The sequence below is a fragment of the Camelus dromedarius genome, chromosome 22, assembly GCF_036321535.1.
Source record: "Camelus dromedarius isolate mCamDro1 chromosome 22, mCamDro1.pat, whole genome shotgun sequence".
NCBI lineage: Eukaryota > Metazoa > Chordata > Mammalia > Artiodactyla > Camelidae > Camelus > Camelus dromedarius.
The window spans coordinates 12,304,143-12,320,147 of record NC_087457.1 but is presented as its reverse complement, the minus strand read 5'-3'; the positions used below and the strand labels follow the sequence as shown (position 1 = coordinate 12,320,147).

The 16,005-nt window shown below is 41.2% G+C and overlaps 1 protein-coding gene across 1 annotated transcript in view; it reads left to right on the top strand.

The window, feature by feature from the left end:
- Positions 1-240: 240 nt before the first annotated feature.
- Positions 241-16,005, top strand: part of ADAM9 (ADAM metallopeptidase domain 9) — a 71,320-nt gene continuing 55,555 nt past the window's right edge. Inside the window, exons 1-3 of the mRNA XM_031440068.2 lie at positions 241-586; positions 8,202-8,299; positions 11,053-11,111. Of these exons, the coding sequence (XP_031295928.1) occupies positions 496-586; positions 8,202-8,299; positions 11,053-11,111 (248 nt within the window). The 5' untranslated portion in view covers positions 241-495. The remainder of the gene's footprint in view (positions 587-8,201; positions 8,300-11,052; positions 11,112-16,005) is intronic.

The following is a 16,005-nucleotide window of genomic DNA, read 5'->3' as shown; positions in this document are numbered from 1 at the left end:
AGCCAATGGGAGCGCAGCTCGACCCCGTCAACCCCGCCAACCAATCAGAAAAGGCTGCGCAGGGGGCGGTGCTGCGCTTCGCTACAGCCTCTCAATTCCGCTTCTGGACCTGAAGTTCCGCCTTCTTTTGTGCCGAGCGCTTCCTCCAATGGGTTCTCTCGACCCCCGAAGGAGGCGGGCCTGGGCGGGGCGGGGGCGGGCCCAGGCGGGGCGGGGGCGGGCCCGGGCGGGGAGGAGGGTGACGCGCCGGGCGGACTGGTGCGGGTCTCCGCGTCCGGATAGAAAGCCCATTTTCCCGCCGTGAACGGATTTCTCCCTACGTCAGTGCAGCCGGCGCCGTGTCGGGAGCGAGCTCGGACCGGGGCCGAGTTGCGTCAGTGCGGAGCGCGCGCTTCGCTGCCAGTTCTGGGGCCCCGGCGGGGCTGGGAAGCGGTGGAGCGGGCGGGGGTAGGGGCGACGAGTGTTTAGTGGAACCTGTCGAGGACTCCGGCCGAGATGGGATCGAGCGCGCCCTCTGGGACCCTCTGCTTCCAGTGGCTGCTGTTGTTCGGCTTGGTGAGCCCAGCCCTCGGTGGGGCTCGGTCAGGTGGGTGTCCGCCCCTGGAGACCTTCGGGATTTTTGTTTCCTAGGGCTGGGATGTTTGGAGTCACCCTGTGGTGCCTGGGGGTGGAGGGGCCTGGCCTGACGACCGGACCTGGAGTCGGGGAGGCGGAGCTGCTTAGCCGTGTGAGGACAGTGTTCGGGACCCCCAAACCCTTCTGGGGTTCCTCGTCCTCCGTCTCCTGCTGGGCAGAGCCTTTGGCGGTGCGCCCTACCCCCATCTCGTGCAAAGCTGGGTCCCCAGACCCTTCCTGGGCGACTCGGGACCCTGACCTCGGGGACTCGGCTGAGAGCTTTGGAGGCTGGGTGCACGCCTTGGGCTTGAGAAGTGCTCTGATAAATGGAGCTTGGTGTTGCTTGTAGAGTAAATGAGGCCGGGAGATGGAACTTTTGCTCCAGGTTGTCATGATTTGAATTTTTGATGTCCAGTTCATTAGCGGAGTCACCCGGAGGTACATAGAGCTAAATTTAGCGATAGAATAAAGAAGAGGGGTGGGGAAGATTGCTTATTTCTCTCGGGCCATTTTGTTGTAGTAAGAATACTTCTTTTTTGGGAACGAAGTGCTACATTTATTTCTATAGCCAGTGTTTTATTTTCGTTTTTCTTGGGTTCGTAATGTCTCAAATCCAGACAATCCTTGCTTGCTCTGCTTAACTCACAGGATTGCCGTAAGAAGCAAATCATTTATGTAAAATCACTTGAATTGTGAAACTTCCCTTGAATATGTAAGGTATTTACATTGGACATGCCCAAACCTAGTGGAAACCGGTCGCTAAATTCTAGCTTCTTTCTGGGAACAACTTCTTTATTTGTTTTGGCTCCTGTACTAAATTATTGTTTGCATGGCTGTTGTTTCTTTATCAGACATAGAGTGTGATGGAGAATGGGGGTCTCTACTAAATCGTAGTCTTGAGAGTTGTTCAAAGGTGATGATGGGAGGTTTCAATGCAGGACTGCCGACCTTCAGGAAACTAATTAGTTATTTTCTTATCTTTGGTTTATTCTTTCTCAGTTAAGTAAATTTGCCCTATTGCGGGCATTTTGAGGCTCTCAGTGCTGAAACTTTATTGAATGGGAAGCTACCAGATCTTTTCTGGTGAAGACTATTTTTGCTGTGGTATTCTCCACTAGTTAACTTTTACCAACATTTAAGGGGAAGTTTACACATCTGGAATTTTAGTAATCCATGATTCTGTTTGCAAATACTATAAATAAGACTAATTTTGATGTTTATGTATGGATTATTACATACCTGCATATAGATAGTTGGAATATGCATTTATTTTTTCACTGTGGCTGTAACAGTTTATGACCAGTTCCTCATTTCAAAATGTATATGTTTTCAAAAGTTAGTCAGCGTTTATCAAACTCCTGTAAACCCTAAGGTCAGTGCTTGTGGAGGGGCACAGCGTGACCAAAGGTACTAAGTCTCTTTGAGGGATGTTGGGGAAGGCTTCATCTAGAAAGTGATATTTGAATTGATCTATATAGGCAAATGGTCAAGTAAAGGAATACGAATGCATGCTAAGCAGAAGAGAGAGTTTTTGCATGAGTATAGAGGGGTGAAAGGACATGACTTGTTAGGGAATGATGGGAATAGCGCCAGAAAGTCTTCAATGAAGGGGAGGCAGGGGAAAGATAAGGTGAGTTGGGGAGAGTCTTCTGTGACTCTGTGGTTTGGACTTTACCCTGTAGCAAGTTCTTTGGGCAACCAGGTTTTTAAATAGGGGTGTGTGGTAATTGGATTTGCAGTTAATATAATTGGCTACCCAGTGGAGGGTAGACTATAGGAGGGAGAGAGAGGCCGGGAGAGACCAGTTAAGAGGCTTCTGTAATAGTCTGCGGTGAGTCAACTCATGTTTCCCTACGGGAATGTTCTTCCAAAGTCAGCTGACTGAATTTTTGCAATACAGGATGTTTAAAACATGCACTGAAAATGCTTTCCCCTAATGAAAAAGAGGAATTTAAGTACTGAGTAAGTATCACCCACACATCAGTTACACTAGGAGTTAAATAGGTTTCAATAGGATTTCTGTTACCATTTAGAACATTGTGTCAATGAGGAAATGCAGTATAAATTCCACAAAGCTGACACTTACAGTAAACTTTTTTTTTTTTTAAGCTGGGGCTGACAAAGGTAATTTTGTATCATTGTGAAAAATAGCAAAAGGAATCTGGTATGAAACCTCATCCCATTTTCTCTTTTAAGGTAGTAATTGTGATGTGCAGATCTAGAATTTTTTTTTTAAACTAGAATTCTAGAGGAAATGAATTTTAAAGCTTACTCATGGTGAATCACTATAAAAGAAGCTCATGGTAAGAACTTAGGTTCATACTAATTTTGATTTTAGGTGCCTGTGGGTTATTTGAATTTGGTATGTTTGCGTTGGTGCTACAAAGGAGGATGTAGTCTTTTAAATTTAAAGATAATTTGGGTTTCACACTTTTATGTAGAAAATAAAAACATTTACAACTAAAATAAGTACAGAACAAGTTGCTAGGTTCCAAGACAGTTTTCAAAACACACTTTAAATTTTCTCTTACCAAAGTTGACTTTATATTAATTTTTTTTTGTTAAAAATCCTGGTTTATTATAGAGTCCCCTCCAAGATGCAAGGTTTATGTAACTGGAAACTTTTTTGAAATAGCCACAGGCTCAAATGCAGATAGCCTCGTGATATTTCTTCCTTTTGTTTTTTTTCCCTCTGATTCTTAGTATATGGTAGAGTCTTAGGGTCTTGGAGCCATCCTTTGCGTCAGTCGTACGGGACTGCCTCACAAGTAAATCTAGTCCTCTTAGTATCACAGTAACTAACCCCCCATGACCCTACCTTTGAATGGGACCAGCGTGGACGCAACCAAATTTGAGTTACACTTTGAATTGCATAGTCTTGTTTACATATCAAGATATTATTGTAGTTTATTTTTCATTTTGCGACAGTGTTATTTTAGTCAGATCCTTTTCCCAAAGTGATCAGATGTGGGGTAACACATCTTTTTAAGAGTAAATTTGGGAATCTGAGACATGCATTCAATTTCTTCAGTTTTTAAACACGCGGTTGTTTTTGTATCTGTTTATATTGATTTTAACCTAAGAATTAGAGTATTTCAGCTTACAATAAGTAGAAAGGGTGCCACCTCCAGACATTTGTCATATTGTAGGACAAAAACCCATCCCCGTACATGGGAAATGCCTCTTTCCCTTTGACACATTTTCCTTTTAATGAGATTTCTTTATGGTTTAACTCATTTTTGGAGGGTTCCCCCCCACCCCTCCTCCTTTAGTAGCTCCTCGAGTAGAGCCCTGGAGAGCCTGTACCACGTTCACTGACACGTCGGAATCTTGTTAGGAATAGACGTTCCAATCCCAGCTGCTTAAGAGGTGAGAGTAAGCAGTCTGTGGAATGGCAGTAAAGTGAGAGAGAGTGTTGCCATTAACGTGACCAGTGTGGTGAGCCAGGTGGGTTTGTGGAAAATTGAAATGAAAGATGCTGATCATAAAAAATAAAGCAGATTTTAGGTTGTATATGCTAATTGCCAATTATGAGAGCTATGTGTGTACAGCTGTCAAGATCAGAAGAGGTCATTTACTCAATACACATCTTTGGAGAATCAACGGTTCCAGTGCAGGAAACACATGATGAGTAAGACTGCCTTTTGTTTCAAGAATCTTAAATTCCTTGGTAGAGGAATTTAAATTCTCTAGAGCTTTAAATCTTATAAATGGTGAGTGTTTTTCCCAAAGGACCACTTGCAAACAAACCATAGCAGACGTCCTGTTTCTTTTTGAATGGAAACATGGGTAAATGTAAAAAAAAAATATATATATATATATAAAACACAAAATGTAAGCATTGTTGGACATAGCAGTGGAAATTTTAATTGTGTTTGAAGATAGTTCTTATATATAATATATGTTTATTTGGGATTGGCCTTGGAACGGAATGGAAATACATGGCTCAGAGTAACAGTGATTTCTGGATCTAACAACAATCTCTCTTCAAGAAATCGTTCAGACAACAGATTTATTCATCCTGTATGTGGAACCCAGGTTTATTTTCTATAGTGAAAGTACTTAAGGGTGGCTCTTTGTTTACATAGTAGGCGGAAGGAAAGGCGAAAATCCCCTGGCTGAGGGTTCAGATTTATTTGCTTTGCAATTAGGTAGAATTCTTTTCACTTATTTCCCTCTGCTGCAATTGTGATCGAGAAAAGCCAAACTCTGACAGCGGGTGTTTGCAGCGAAGTAAGGATTTGTTGCAGGGCGCCAAGCAAGGGGGAGAGGGAGACAAGTCTCAGATCCACTCCCTAGAGTTAGGGTTTTTTTTTTTTTTTTCCTTTAAAGGGGAAGAACAAAGGTGCCGGGATTAACCATCATCCTGTGACATTTCAGAGTAGTGCTTCTGGGAGTCAGAATGCCTCTGGTTTGTGATTATCTGGCCAGGTTATCCATAGCTGGGGCCTGTGATCTCTTGCCCTGGAGAAACACCCTGAGTTTGTTGATGGTCCCTACAGCAGTCTTACTACATCAACGATGTTATCAACATTAGTCATTTTAGTTCTCTGACTGGTTGATAAGTATTAGTTAGCACTGGATTGCGGCCAGAGGTGACCAGAAAAGGAGTAGAATTTTAGATGGAGAGATTCATCATGAACTCCGTAAGGGAACTAGCTTTTAGGGGGATTCAGTTTCACAGATACTGTTACAAACCATAGACTTCTTCCAAAACACAGTACATAAAAGTATCTGTGGAGGTAGAGGAAGAAAGAAATGCAACGAACACGAACCTTTTCCTTTCTTTTACTATGTTTAAAATGCTTTAAGTTTCAATTCTTCTTTTTATTTCCAGCCCATGTTTTCTGGTAATGGGATTTTTTGATGGTGCGCTTATCCTGTCAAGTTCTTATATAACAGTTTGTATTTTCCACAGAGCTGGTTGTACTAAGATTTTCGTTTTCATTGTGAACTATATACCAGTGGTTTTCAACAAGTGATTTTTGCCCCCCAAAGTCATCTGGGGGATGCCTTTTTTTTTTTTTTTTTCCTTTTCAGTTGTCACACTCGTGATGCTTTCTGGCCTATGGCGGGGCAGGCTCTTGGACGCTGCTGGCCATCCCACATCGCACAGAAGAACACCCACCACAAAGAATTTCCTGTCCCCAAATGTCAGCTTCAGTGCTGAGGTTGAAGCTTTACAGTACAAATAATGTTGATGCGCTGCCTTTATAGTGACATGGGAAACTTGTTCTTTTGATTTCCCATGAGAAGTTGCTACCATTTGGAATTAAAGACAAAAAGTAACAGGAATTGGGGGGAAAAATCTATGCAAGGTAGGAACAGGAAAAAAAAAAAAAGAGCCACAATCAGAGATAAAGCAATTTGGAAAAAAACATAGGAAGGAGGATTTTCATACAACTAGTGTATATTGCTTTTGAATGACAGAACCAAATATGTGCATTTTTTTAATGGTGTTTTAGAACTCCTTACGGAGCTCAGAAAGTGGATGCTTGGATTTTAAAACCGAGGAGCCAGTATCAGAGTAACAGCTCTTAATATAGAAGTTATTTTTGGGTGGTATAGTTTTGAAAGCCTGTTAAAAATAAGTGATTAATTGTGGCTCCAAAACAAGAATTGTGCTTTAAAATGGAAGAGAGGAAAGAACGTATCTTGTATTCCTATACCGGACATTCGTTCTTTGCTAACAATCTTGGTGAAAGATTCATAGTTTCAGTCCTGGCCTGAAACTGGCTGGGTGACCTTATAAAGTCACTTATGTTTCAGAATGAGAGCTATTTCAATATGTACCTGCTCATTTTCTTAAAATTATTTGATTTACACTGTTGTGTTAATTTCTGGCGCACAGCATAGTGATTCAGAGATATATACATATATATATATATATATATATAATCACCTATCTACACGGTGTTGAAATTTCCCTGATTGTCTCAGAATTTGTTTTTTTCTGTTGATTTATTTGAATTGGGATCCAAATAGGTTCAGCTCTTACATTTGGCTGTATAGCTCCTTAATTTATAACAGTCCCCTCTTCCTCCTTTTCATGGTATTTGTTCAAGAAATTCCACTTAATGAACTTCTTTCCTAAATTGATCCCCACTGAGTGGAGGCTGTGACTCTGTCCCTCCTGTGTACGCCATTCTTAAGCCTCCTCATACCGAATCTGATTTTGATATGTGGAAATGTAGAGACATGTAAATTTTTCATCCATGGTCCTTAGATGGTGACCATCTACTGCATCACATTCGCTGAACAAACATGTGCCATCGGCAGTGATGCTGGAAGGAGAAGAATAGGTTGTGTAGAGTGTATGAGAGACTAGGTGTCAGCATCCAACCTGGGTTGTGTCTTCCTGAGGGATTTCCATGGGCCATTTTAGTTAAATCCAAACTTTGCTGAAGTGATGACTATTTTTTTTCCCCTAGGTATCTAATTGTTTTAAATATGTGATTATATAACACCTTTAATAATATCAAAAATATCAAGAATACAAAATTAGAACCTAACAATAAAACTCCTTATTTAGAGATAAATCCTCCTTGACCATCTCAGTGACAATGAACCAGAAATGGCTTTCTGCTCGTTCTTTCATTCAATTTTTTTTAAAGTGGATCTTACTTTTTTTTTTAAATTGAAGCAGAGTTGATTTACAATATTTTGTTAGTTTCAGTGTACAGCAAAGTGATTCAGTTATATATATATGTATTCAGACTTTTTCATTATAGATTATTATAAGATATTAAATATAGTTCCCTGTGCTATACAGGAAGTCCCTGTTGCTTATCTATTTTATATACAGTGGTGTGTATCTGTGACCTCCATACTCCTAGTTTATCCTTCCCCCCACACCCATCAAGGGATGACTTTAAAACTCAGGCCCCACTTAGATGCAGTTTCACTGTGTGGGGAGCTGTACCAGATTGGAACTGGGAGGAAGTCTTGCATGCTTGTCCTGAGTTCTTCATTGTTAATGAATTTTATCTATTCAAGATTTTGTTTATAGGACAGATAATGGCAATAATTTCGTTTGAGATAATTACTGCATTGTTAAGTGTGCATTTCTTAAAGTTAATCCACCAGGAGTGAAAAGTAACTTTTCCCTCTTATTGTCCTTGGCCATTTCATAGAAGTACCCCAGTGCCATCTGGGATGTCATTCACGTTGGGTGAGGGTGTGAGATGAGAGAGGAGTGAATGGTGCCAGGCTCTACATGCCTTCCCTCCATACCCTCCTCCAAAAAAAGTAGTTTTTTTTTTTCTTTTATTTATACCTTAAGATTTCCTTTAAGACAGAGGGTTAAGGTTTATAGCAAAAAATTGTTTGAAAATGATTGCTGTATGTATACTGTTTGGATAAAGGCTGACATCCTTTTCTAAGAAATATATTTCTTCCCTGCTCATACTTACCTGGTACATTGCTGTTTTCCTATAAAACTTCATGTACGTATATTTTTATATGGGAATGCCAGATGATGTTTTCAGTGATTTGAACGTTCAGCTTTTGATTTCCATTATATTTTGGAACTGTGTAGTTTTTCGGGTTCAGTTGTTTTGTAACATTTGTTATTCCCTTTTCTGTAGGTTTTCCACAGACCTCACATCTCTCTTCTTATGAAATTATAACTCCTTGGAGATTAACTAGAGAACAAAGAGACGCCCCTAGGCCCCATTCAGAACAGGTAAGTTGTCTCTTGAGAAATATGGATGTATTTAAATTTCACTTTTTTTCTTTTTTTTAAGACAAGGGTGTTAGTTTCAGCAGTGATTTCCCACGGTGATTTTGGCACTGATATCCATTGCACATTATTCTGGTCATAGCGACATATGGACCCTTAGTAGCTTTTTTTTTCCCCCAAAAAACAAAATAATCAACTTGAAACATAACAAAATGAAAAAGTCAGATGAGGAAAATTCTATGACCAGGGTAGGATGCTGGTTACATAGTTTTCTGACCCTTAACTGACTGGCGGTGGTTGCAGTGGTCTTGTTATAATAAGGATTCACCTCTCTCTTCGCGTGTAAAAGGTAGAATATTTCATGCTGTACCGTCACTGACACTGGAGAATAGTAGTGTATTATATGCATATATTTCCTATCTGGGAGTGTTTGCTCTAAAGTGAGTTTTATCTCCATATCAGAAGAAACATACTATGCTAACGGGGTAACCAATGACCCCAAATTATTTTTTATACTATTTTTTCTTACTGTAAAGTTCAGAAATAATGTATTTGGTTATCAACGGATTGTACAAACTCTTCAACTTTATAGAAGCATAATTTAACTTTATTGTAATTAATTTAACAGTAACAGGTAGTGAGAGAGAGAGTTTAGTTTATTTCCCTCTGAATTGCTGATCTATTTCTAGCTATAAGGTAGCTTGTGCATTGTTTTGGGATGAGACGTAGTGAAGAGAACACTGGAGTTAGCATCAGGAGCTTTTAGTTTTAGCCCTCCCTCTGGTTACTAATTGGGTAGATCATTTGTCTTCACTTACTTCTTTTTAAATGAAGAATAAATGACTCTAAGATCTCCTTCCAGAGGAACAATTTGTAGTTTTTCCTTGTTTTGCTTTTGAAACTGGACATGCTACTCTTTGATTTTGTTCTGCCTTTAGAATAGAATTCATTTGTGTTTTCTTCTTTTTTAAATTATTTTTTATTGAAGCACAGTCAGTTACAATGTGTCAGTTTCTGGTGTACAGCACAATGTCCCAGTCAATTTGCATTTTCTTTATTGTTTTTCCCCTTTCCTCCACTTTGTAGCGCAGGGACTGTGTTTTCCACGTTATGGTGTCTCTGATGATCTTCATCAGACCGCACACATTGAATACTTGTGGTTGTAGTATGTGTCTTGCGGGCACCCCGATAAATACTTGGAGAAGAGTTGGAAGCCCTACTTAAGCACAGGGGATACGGCAGTGAACAAAACAGATAAAATCCATGCCCCTTTGGGGCTTCCATTCTCGTGGGTGGAGATTAATAACAGAGATTACTTAAGATGCTAATAAGTGCAGTGGAGAAAATTAAAGCAGGGAGGGGAGCACTGGAATTGGGGGTAGGGGTGATGGGCTGGGGGCTTGTGTTTTTTAATAGGATAGTCAGGGAAGGCCTTACTAAGAAGGTGACCCTTGAGCACAGTGAAGGCCAGAAGGAAGGGAATGAGCAATCGAGGCAGATATTTGGGGAAGAATATGGGATCATGAAACAATTCCTAGACTCTCAGAATTCTCAGAGGAGACGACAATGATGTTTTTGCATCCTACGTTTGGCTGAGAGCAGAAAGGATAGAAAGGCACACTCCAGACCTGTGGCGATGGGAGGGACTTGGTATTTTGATGCTTCAGTGGAGACGGAGGCAGAGAGCAGAGTCCTGAGGTCCGCACACAGGATGTGGAAGTAGGACCTGGATCTCGGTCTAGAGGCCCCAGAAGTCAGGCGTTGAAGTGCCCTAGGAGGGGGGATCCTGCTGTTTCTTGGCAGAATGTTAACCCAGAGGCCCGAAGCAGTAGGGAGACTAAGAGGACACTTCTGATAATATTCTTATTTGTTGATTCCTCTATGAGCATCGGTTCTATTAGAATTTAGGCAGAGTTGAATCCCCTGGTTCTAGAGATCACATTAAGGGCTCTGGTTAATGAAATGGTGAGTTGCTGGGGAGGATGTTTTAGTGTTTGAGGTGGAGAAGAGGACCCCGCGAGCTGAGATGTGTAAGCACAAGTGGCCTTATCTCAGCTCTGTGACTCCGAGACGCCACCATTGTGAGGCACACTGTTATTTAATGGATCTCTAATTAAGAAAGAAACAGGGGGGTAGGGGTATGTAAGCTCAGTGGTAGAGCACATGCTTAGCATGCATGAGGTGGTGGGTTCAGTCCCCAGTACCTCCATTTAAAAAAAAAAGGTCTTAAAAAAAAAGAAGAAACAGAATGCTACCCATTTGACTGTTACACCCATGTACAATGTGTCCTGATTTCACAGATGTTCTTGTGAGGGTAAAAGTGTCTTCTAGAACCATTGAAATGTGTTATGAAGGTATAAAATCATAAAAATGTATTAATTCGTTCTCACTTTTGGATAACCAGAACAAGGGATAATCTCTTGAAACTAAGAGGTTCATTTCCTTTAAACAAAAGGAAGACGTACTGGATGGACTTAATAAAAACAATCCCTTAAGTTATAGCTCAATTATAAATGAATTTAAGAAAAGTTTAGATAAACATGCAGGAGATTTTCTGTAATAGGTTATTAAAGGAAGGTAGGGATGAGCAGAGTATATTTTTATTATTTAAGAGCATATTTAAGGTTCTTTCATACAATAGTTTCAGTCAGATTATTTAATTCAGGATGGAATTTCCAGTGTCCTATAAATACCTGTTGTTGAAAAGTAATTTAGAAGATAGTGTTTTACTGTTCTTTTCTCCTTTGTGCATTTAGGTATCTTATGTCATTCAAGCTGAAGGAAAAGAGCATATTATTCACTTGGAAAGGAATAAGTAAGAAATTTAATTTACTTTGGCTTTTCAGTAATGTTATTTTTTTTTTTTTCCTTCAACAGTAGATTGGTTTCTTTTCTAGTTAGATGTTGCTCAGTGGAGTGATAAAAAGGTGAGAGTGATAAGAGTAGAAGTATGGAAAAAGCCCCACTTTGCATTTCTGTGGACATTAGAGCAAAGGAAAATAAATCTAAATTATAGGAGGAGAAAAGTTGTATTTAAGAAAACTTTTCAATCATGATTGACCCAAGAAACAATTGAGCAGGGGGTAAAGAAGTCTTTTTTTCTCAGCGGAGCCCGGATGTCCAAGATCAAGGTGCCAGAGGGGTTGGTGTGTGGTGAGGGCTCTCCTCTTGGGTTGCAGTTGGCCACCTTCTGGCTGGTGCTTACAGGGCCTCTCCTTAATCTGTGTGCATGGGGAGGGAGGTGGATGGAGGAGCAAGCTTTCTGGTGTTTCTTCTTATAAGGACACTAATCCTGTTGGCTCAGGGCCCCACCCTTATGACCTCATTTAATCATAGCTTCCTTAGTGGCCCCATCTGCAAATACAGCCACACTAGGGGTTAGGGCTTCAACATAGGAATTTGTGGGGGACCACAAATACTGAGTCCATAACAGTAGTGTCTCACTCCCCTTTTTAATCTTTTCCCCTCATCTTGGCATGTTTTCACCTGATCCCACCTTGGTAATCTGTGTTCTTCTGCTGCCTTATTGAAATGCCACGCTTCTGACTGTGCTGAGCTCCCCACCTTCCTGTGGTCCATCCTGTGCTCCTCTCCCTTTTCTATGTAGCAAAACTTCCAATATCTTCAGTGAGAGATCTCAGGAAGAAAGTCACCTAACAGTCCTGCTCGCAGTGAGATGTGAATGATGGGATGGGAAATGCCACTCAGAGTGAACCAGCAGCCGCAGCAGCAGCACCTGGGAGTTTGTTAGAAATGCACACTCTCCAGTCCACCCCTAGAATGAAGCAAGGTTTGGGGGAGCTGTCACAGCAGCCTGTGTTTTAACAAGCCTTCCAGATGATTTTTAAACACCCTCAAGTTTAAATAACACCTTTTATCTTAGAAGAGAATGCTAAGCCAAAGGGTGTGAGATGTCCTGGGCAGGACTTCAGGCAGTGTGACAGATATTTTCAGACAGAGAGGCTTTCTGTGTTGCAGACACTGCACCAGGTGCTTTTAAGTGTATTACTCATTTCATTCTCACAAGACTCCTGAGATCCTGCTTGACTCCAATGTAATGATGTCATTATGCACAAAAATCTAATAGCTATAAATATTTTTTCCTGTGCTTTCTGTAGGAGATGTAAGTTAAAATTATTTCAATAAAATAATAGTTCCTTATGTTTGCCTAGTCTTCAGCTTGTAAAGCGTTTTCAATCACCTTTATCTCGTTTGTCATATTGTTGTGACAATTTGGTTGTAGAGCAGTGTTTGTGGTCCTCGCTTTATGCAAAAGAATATGAAGGTTCAGGAAGGTTAGTTGACTGACTTAGCATCACATAGTTTATAAGAAGGGCACAAATCCAAGTCATGTGACTGGAAATCTAGTGATGTACCTCTGTGTGCTACATCTGGTCTACACGCCTGTGCTTCTTGAATTGGTGGGCAAATGATAATTTTCCAGGCAATTGTCAGAGTTGCCAGGTCTTTGTGTATCTTTAAAAGGTAGTCATCAAAGCTAATGATCACAAAAAACAAGTTAGGATAGTCTATTATTATAGCTATCAGTGAAGGAGTGACTTTATTTGAGTAAATGCTTATTTTTTTCCTCCCATTGCCTCTAGAAAAATGTTCTTAACTTTCTTTTTAGGATCACGAGTCCCTTGAGAGTCTGGTAAAAGCTGTGGAGTTTCCTTGTAGCTGGGTGTACCTAATTATTACCGTTGGGGTATTTGGCAGGGATGGGGGTTTCTGGGGCAGAAAACAGCACACCTTTTCTCTTTCTGTGCTGGACAAATTTAAAATACATTCAGAGGGCGAGTTAGATAGAAGGTGAAAATAATCACTTTTCTTATTAAGGACTGGGTTGGAGGATTTATCATGGAACAAGAGCCTGATGGACCTGCCAGTCGTGACCCCAGGGTTAGGCAGATTCAGCCACTCCCGTCAGCACAGCACAGTGGCAGGCAGCTCACTAAGGGGACTTTCATAAAGGTCAAGGATACAGGACATCAGGACGAAGAAAGCACAGGTAATCAGGGCTTCAAAAACCCCCAGGCAGAGCCCCCCAAGGTCCTTTATCAGTTGCTGGTATGTGCTTTGTCTTCAGATTACAAACCACTGAGACATGAGGGAAGCCTCGGCTTTCCAGGGTGGCGCAGGCACAGGTTTACTGGAGGGGTCTTTTTACACTATCCCGGTTATGTGGCTAAAGCCTGGCTGTGTTACTGATTCAAATGCATGCAAGCCATCAATCTCTCTGTCTCTTAAACAGTCTAGACAGTCTGGTCCTGGAGTTTAGAACTTTAAATGGCGCATCATAATTCACCAGCTAGCACACTGCCTCCCTGACTTGTCCTTAAGCCCTGGAGATAAGTTTGTTGCCGCCCCAGTTCTGCTGCACACAACAAAGATTGTTTGCTTGACTGAACTTTGGCCAGGCTGCTGATCCTTCTCCTGGGCCCATCTGTGCACTCCTTGGAAAATCCAGTTTTAGCAAGAACCCCCCACCTGCAACATGTGATCAAGTTCCTCATCCTTCACCATCCCCCCCACCCCCGGTGATGTCTGATCACCGTGGCCCTTCCTCAGTAAGAATCCGTCAGGTGGGTTTAGCCAGAGCCTCCTTCACCCCTCGTGTTTCCTCGTAGTAATTTTCCATCCACTAACCCTCACCCTGCTCATTGGGTACAGATTCCCACCCCCCCGTGCTGTGTATGGAGTTGAGCCTGATCTCTGTCCCCCACTGTAGAATCCCACTGCAGTGATCCCCATACCTTTGTGATGGTCTGAATCAGATCGGCCTCACCGTCTAACAAGTGTCATTGACTGTATTTTTTCTCTGACAGTCATGGTGCTGTGACTCGAATAGGATCAGATTCATCACTGGACCCCCAGACCTCTCACTCTGGACCCTAGGTACGCATGTCTGAAGCCTTTGTCTTCAGTCCTGACAAACTGATCGGGGATCCATTGGTGAGTCTGACTCCCGAGCCATTGCTCTGGGCAAACGTCTGTTGAAGCTGGTAAGGACCGACTTGATGCTGAAGGTGTTGAGTAGACTGAGGCTGGGTTAGAGTCTCGGGCTTCTTTCAACAGCTGCCTCCTGGGCTGGCAGGCCTTCTTGGCTCCTTGCTCTGGGTGGGGATTATTCCCTGGCTCCATGGGTTGGAAGTCCCTTCTCGACTCTGTGAGTCTCCCTGTTGGATTCTGTCTTCTCCCATTGGAACTTCTCAGTCAACTGAAACCCCTCTTCTCCCACTCCTGCTGACTCTCTGCTCTGCCAGCTCTGTCTGCTTCCTGTCTTGTTGGCATGATTTTACAGAGGATACTTTGGAACTTTGTTGGTCTCTTTGGGAAACTTGAGGTCTCCCCAAACAGGCTCCTCGAATACTTCTCCCCCCATTGCTTCTGTGCCTCCTCTTCCCACTGTTGGTCTTCCCTCCAGGTCCCTTGGGTCCTTTGATGTGTCCCACTTCAAACCCCACCTCCTCCATCCCTCCGTCCACTCCCTCCACCCTCCCCCTTCAGACTTTCTCTTCTCAAGAAACTCAGGTACCCCTGAAAGCAACGACTTGAGTCTGAAAAGAAGAAAAAAAGGCTATTTAGAAATAGAACTGAACGATTTGTCCACTCACATGGGCTTTGGAAACATCCAGACAGCAGTTAGATGTCTCCTGTCACTCACCTAAGGTTTAGACCACGGTAAAAGAAGATTTGTCGAAAGAAAACCTTTGGTAGGCAGGTAATCTTAATTTGTTCCATTCACCAGAGACAGTTCAGATGAAAATACAAAGTGGAGATAAACCATGAGATTGTATGACTGTTTTACTGACTCCTGGCTAGAATTTTAGCATAAAAACTCTGTTATTTGTGTCTATACGCTTGCGTATGTCTACGTATGTACGTATGTTATAGATGAGTGATAGTTTTCTGCCCCTGGGTGGTATTGTATGTTAATTTATAAAATCCCTTAAAGAGTTCTATTCAAATTGCCTTAGAGATAAATGAGCATTTATCAAAATTGTTTTCCTATAACTCTGGAATACAGAAACTAACCCAAGTGTTTTTTTTAAGTTCAAGAGATCTCAAGTAAACTTTTCGCTAGCTTTTAAATTGTTGATACAATTGTCTGTCAACTCTGACAGCTTCAGAGTTGTCAGCATTAAATATGTTATGCAGATATATAATTTTTTCTATCTACGTTTACTGTTCAAGCAAGCTTATGTTAGCTTTACTAGATATTTAAGGCCACAAATTATAAATCCATACTAAGAACACAATGTATAGTAAAAAAGTTGCTTGATGTCAAGCATGACAGTTAAAAAAAAAAGGGAAGAAGCATAAATATATAATTTTTTAGCTCTTTGCTTTTATGGTTTTTTTTTTTTTTTTTGATACTGGCCTGATTTGTCAGAAATCAGTTTAGGAGAAACAGCTTAAGATGGTGGATGGCTAGCTTTGTTTCATTAATGTCTCATGAAATTTTCATGAGTAATTCAAGCCTAATTGCTCAGAACAAGTAAATTAAATAGATGTAAACAGGATAAAATTTTGTAAATGCTTTGCAGTAGTAATTATGTTTTATATCTCCTTAAAAATAGCTTCAAAACTTTTTTTGTATCTTGAAACCTTAAAGCTATATAGTAAGTTGAAGTTAAAGATGGGTATCTGTATCTAGACAATTTCCAAATAAGATAAAATATTGAAATATTAACTGCTGAAGATAA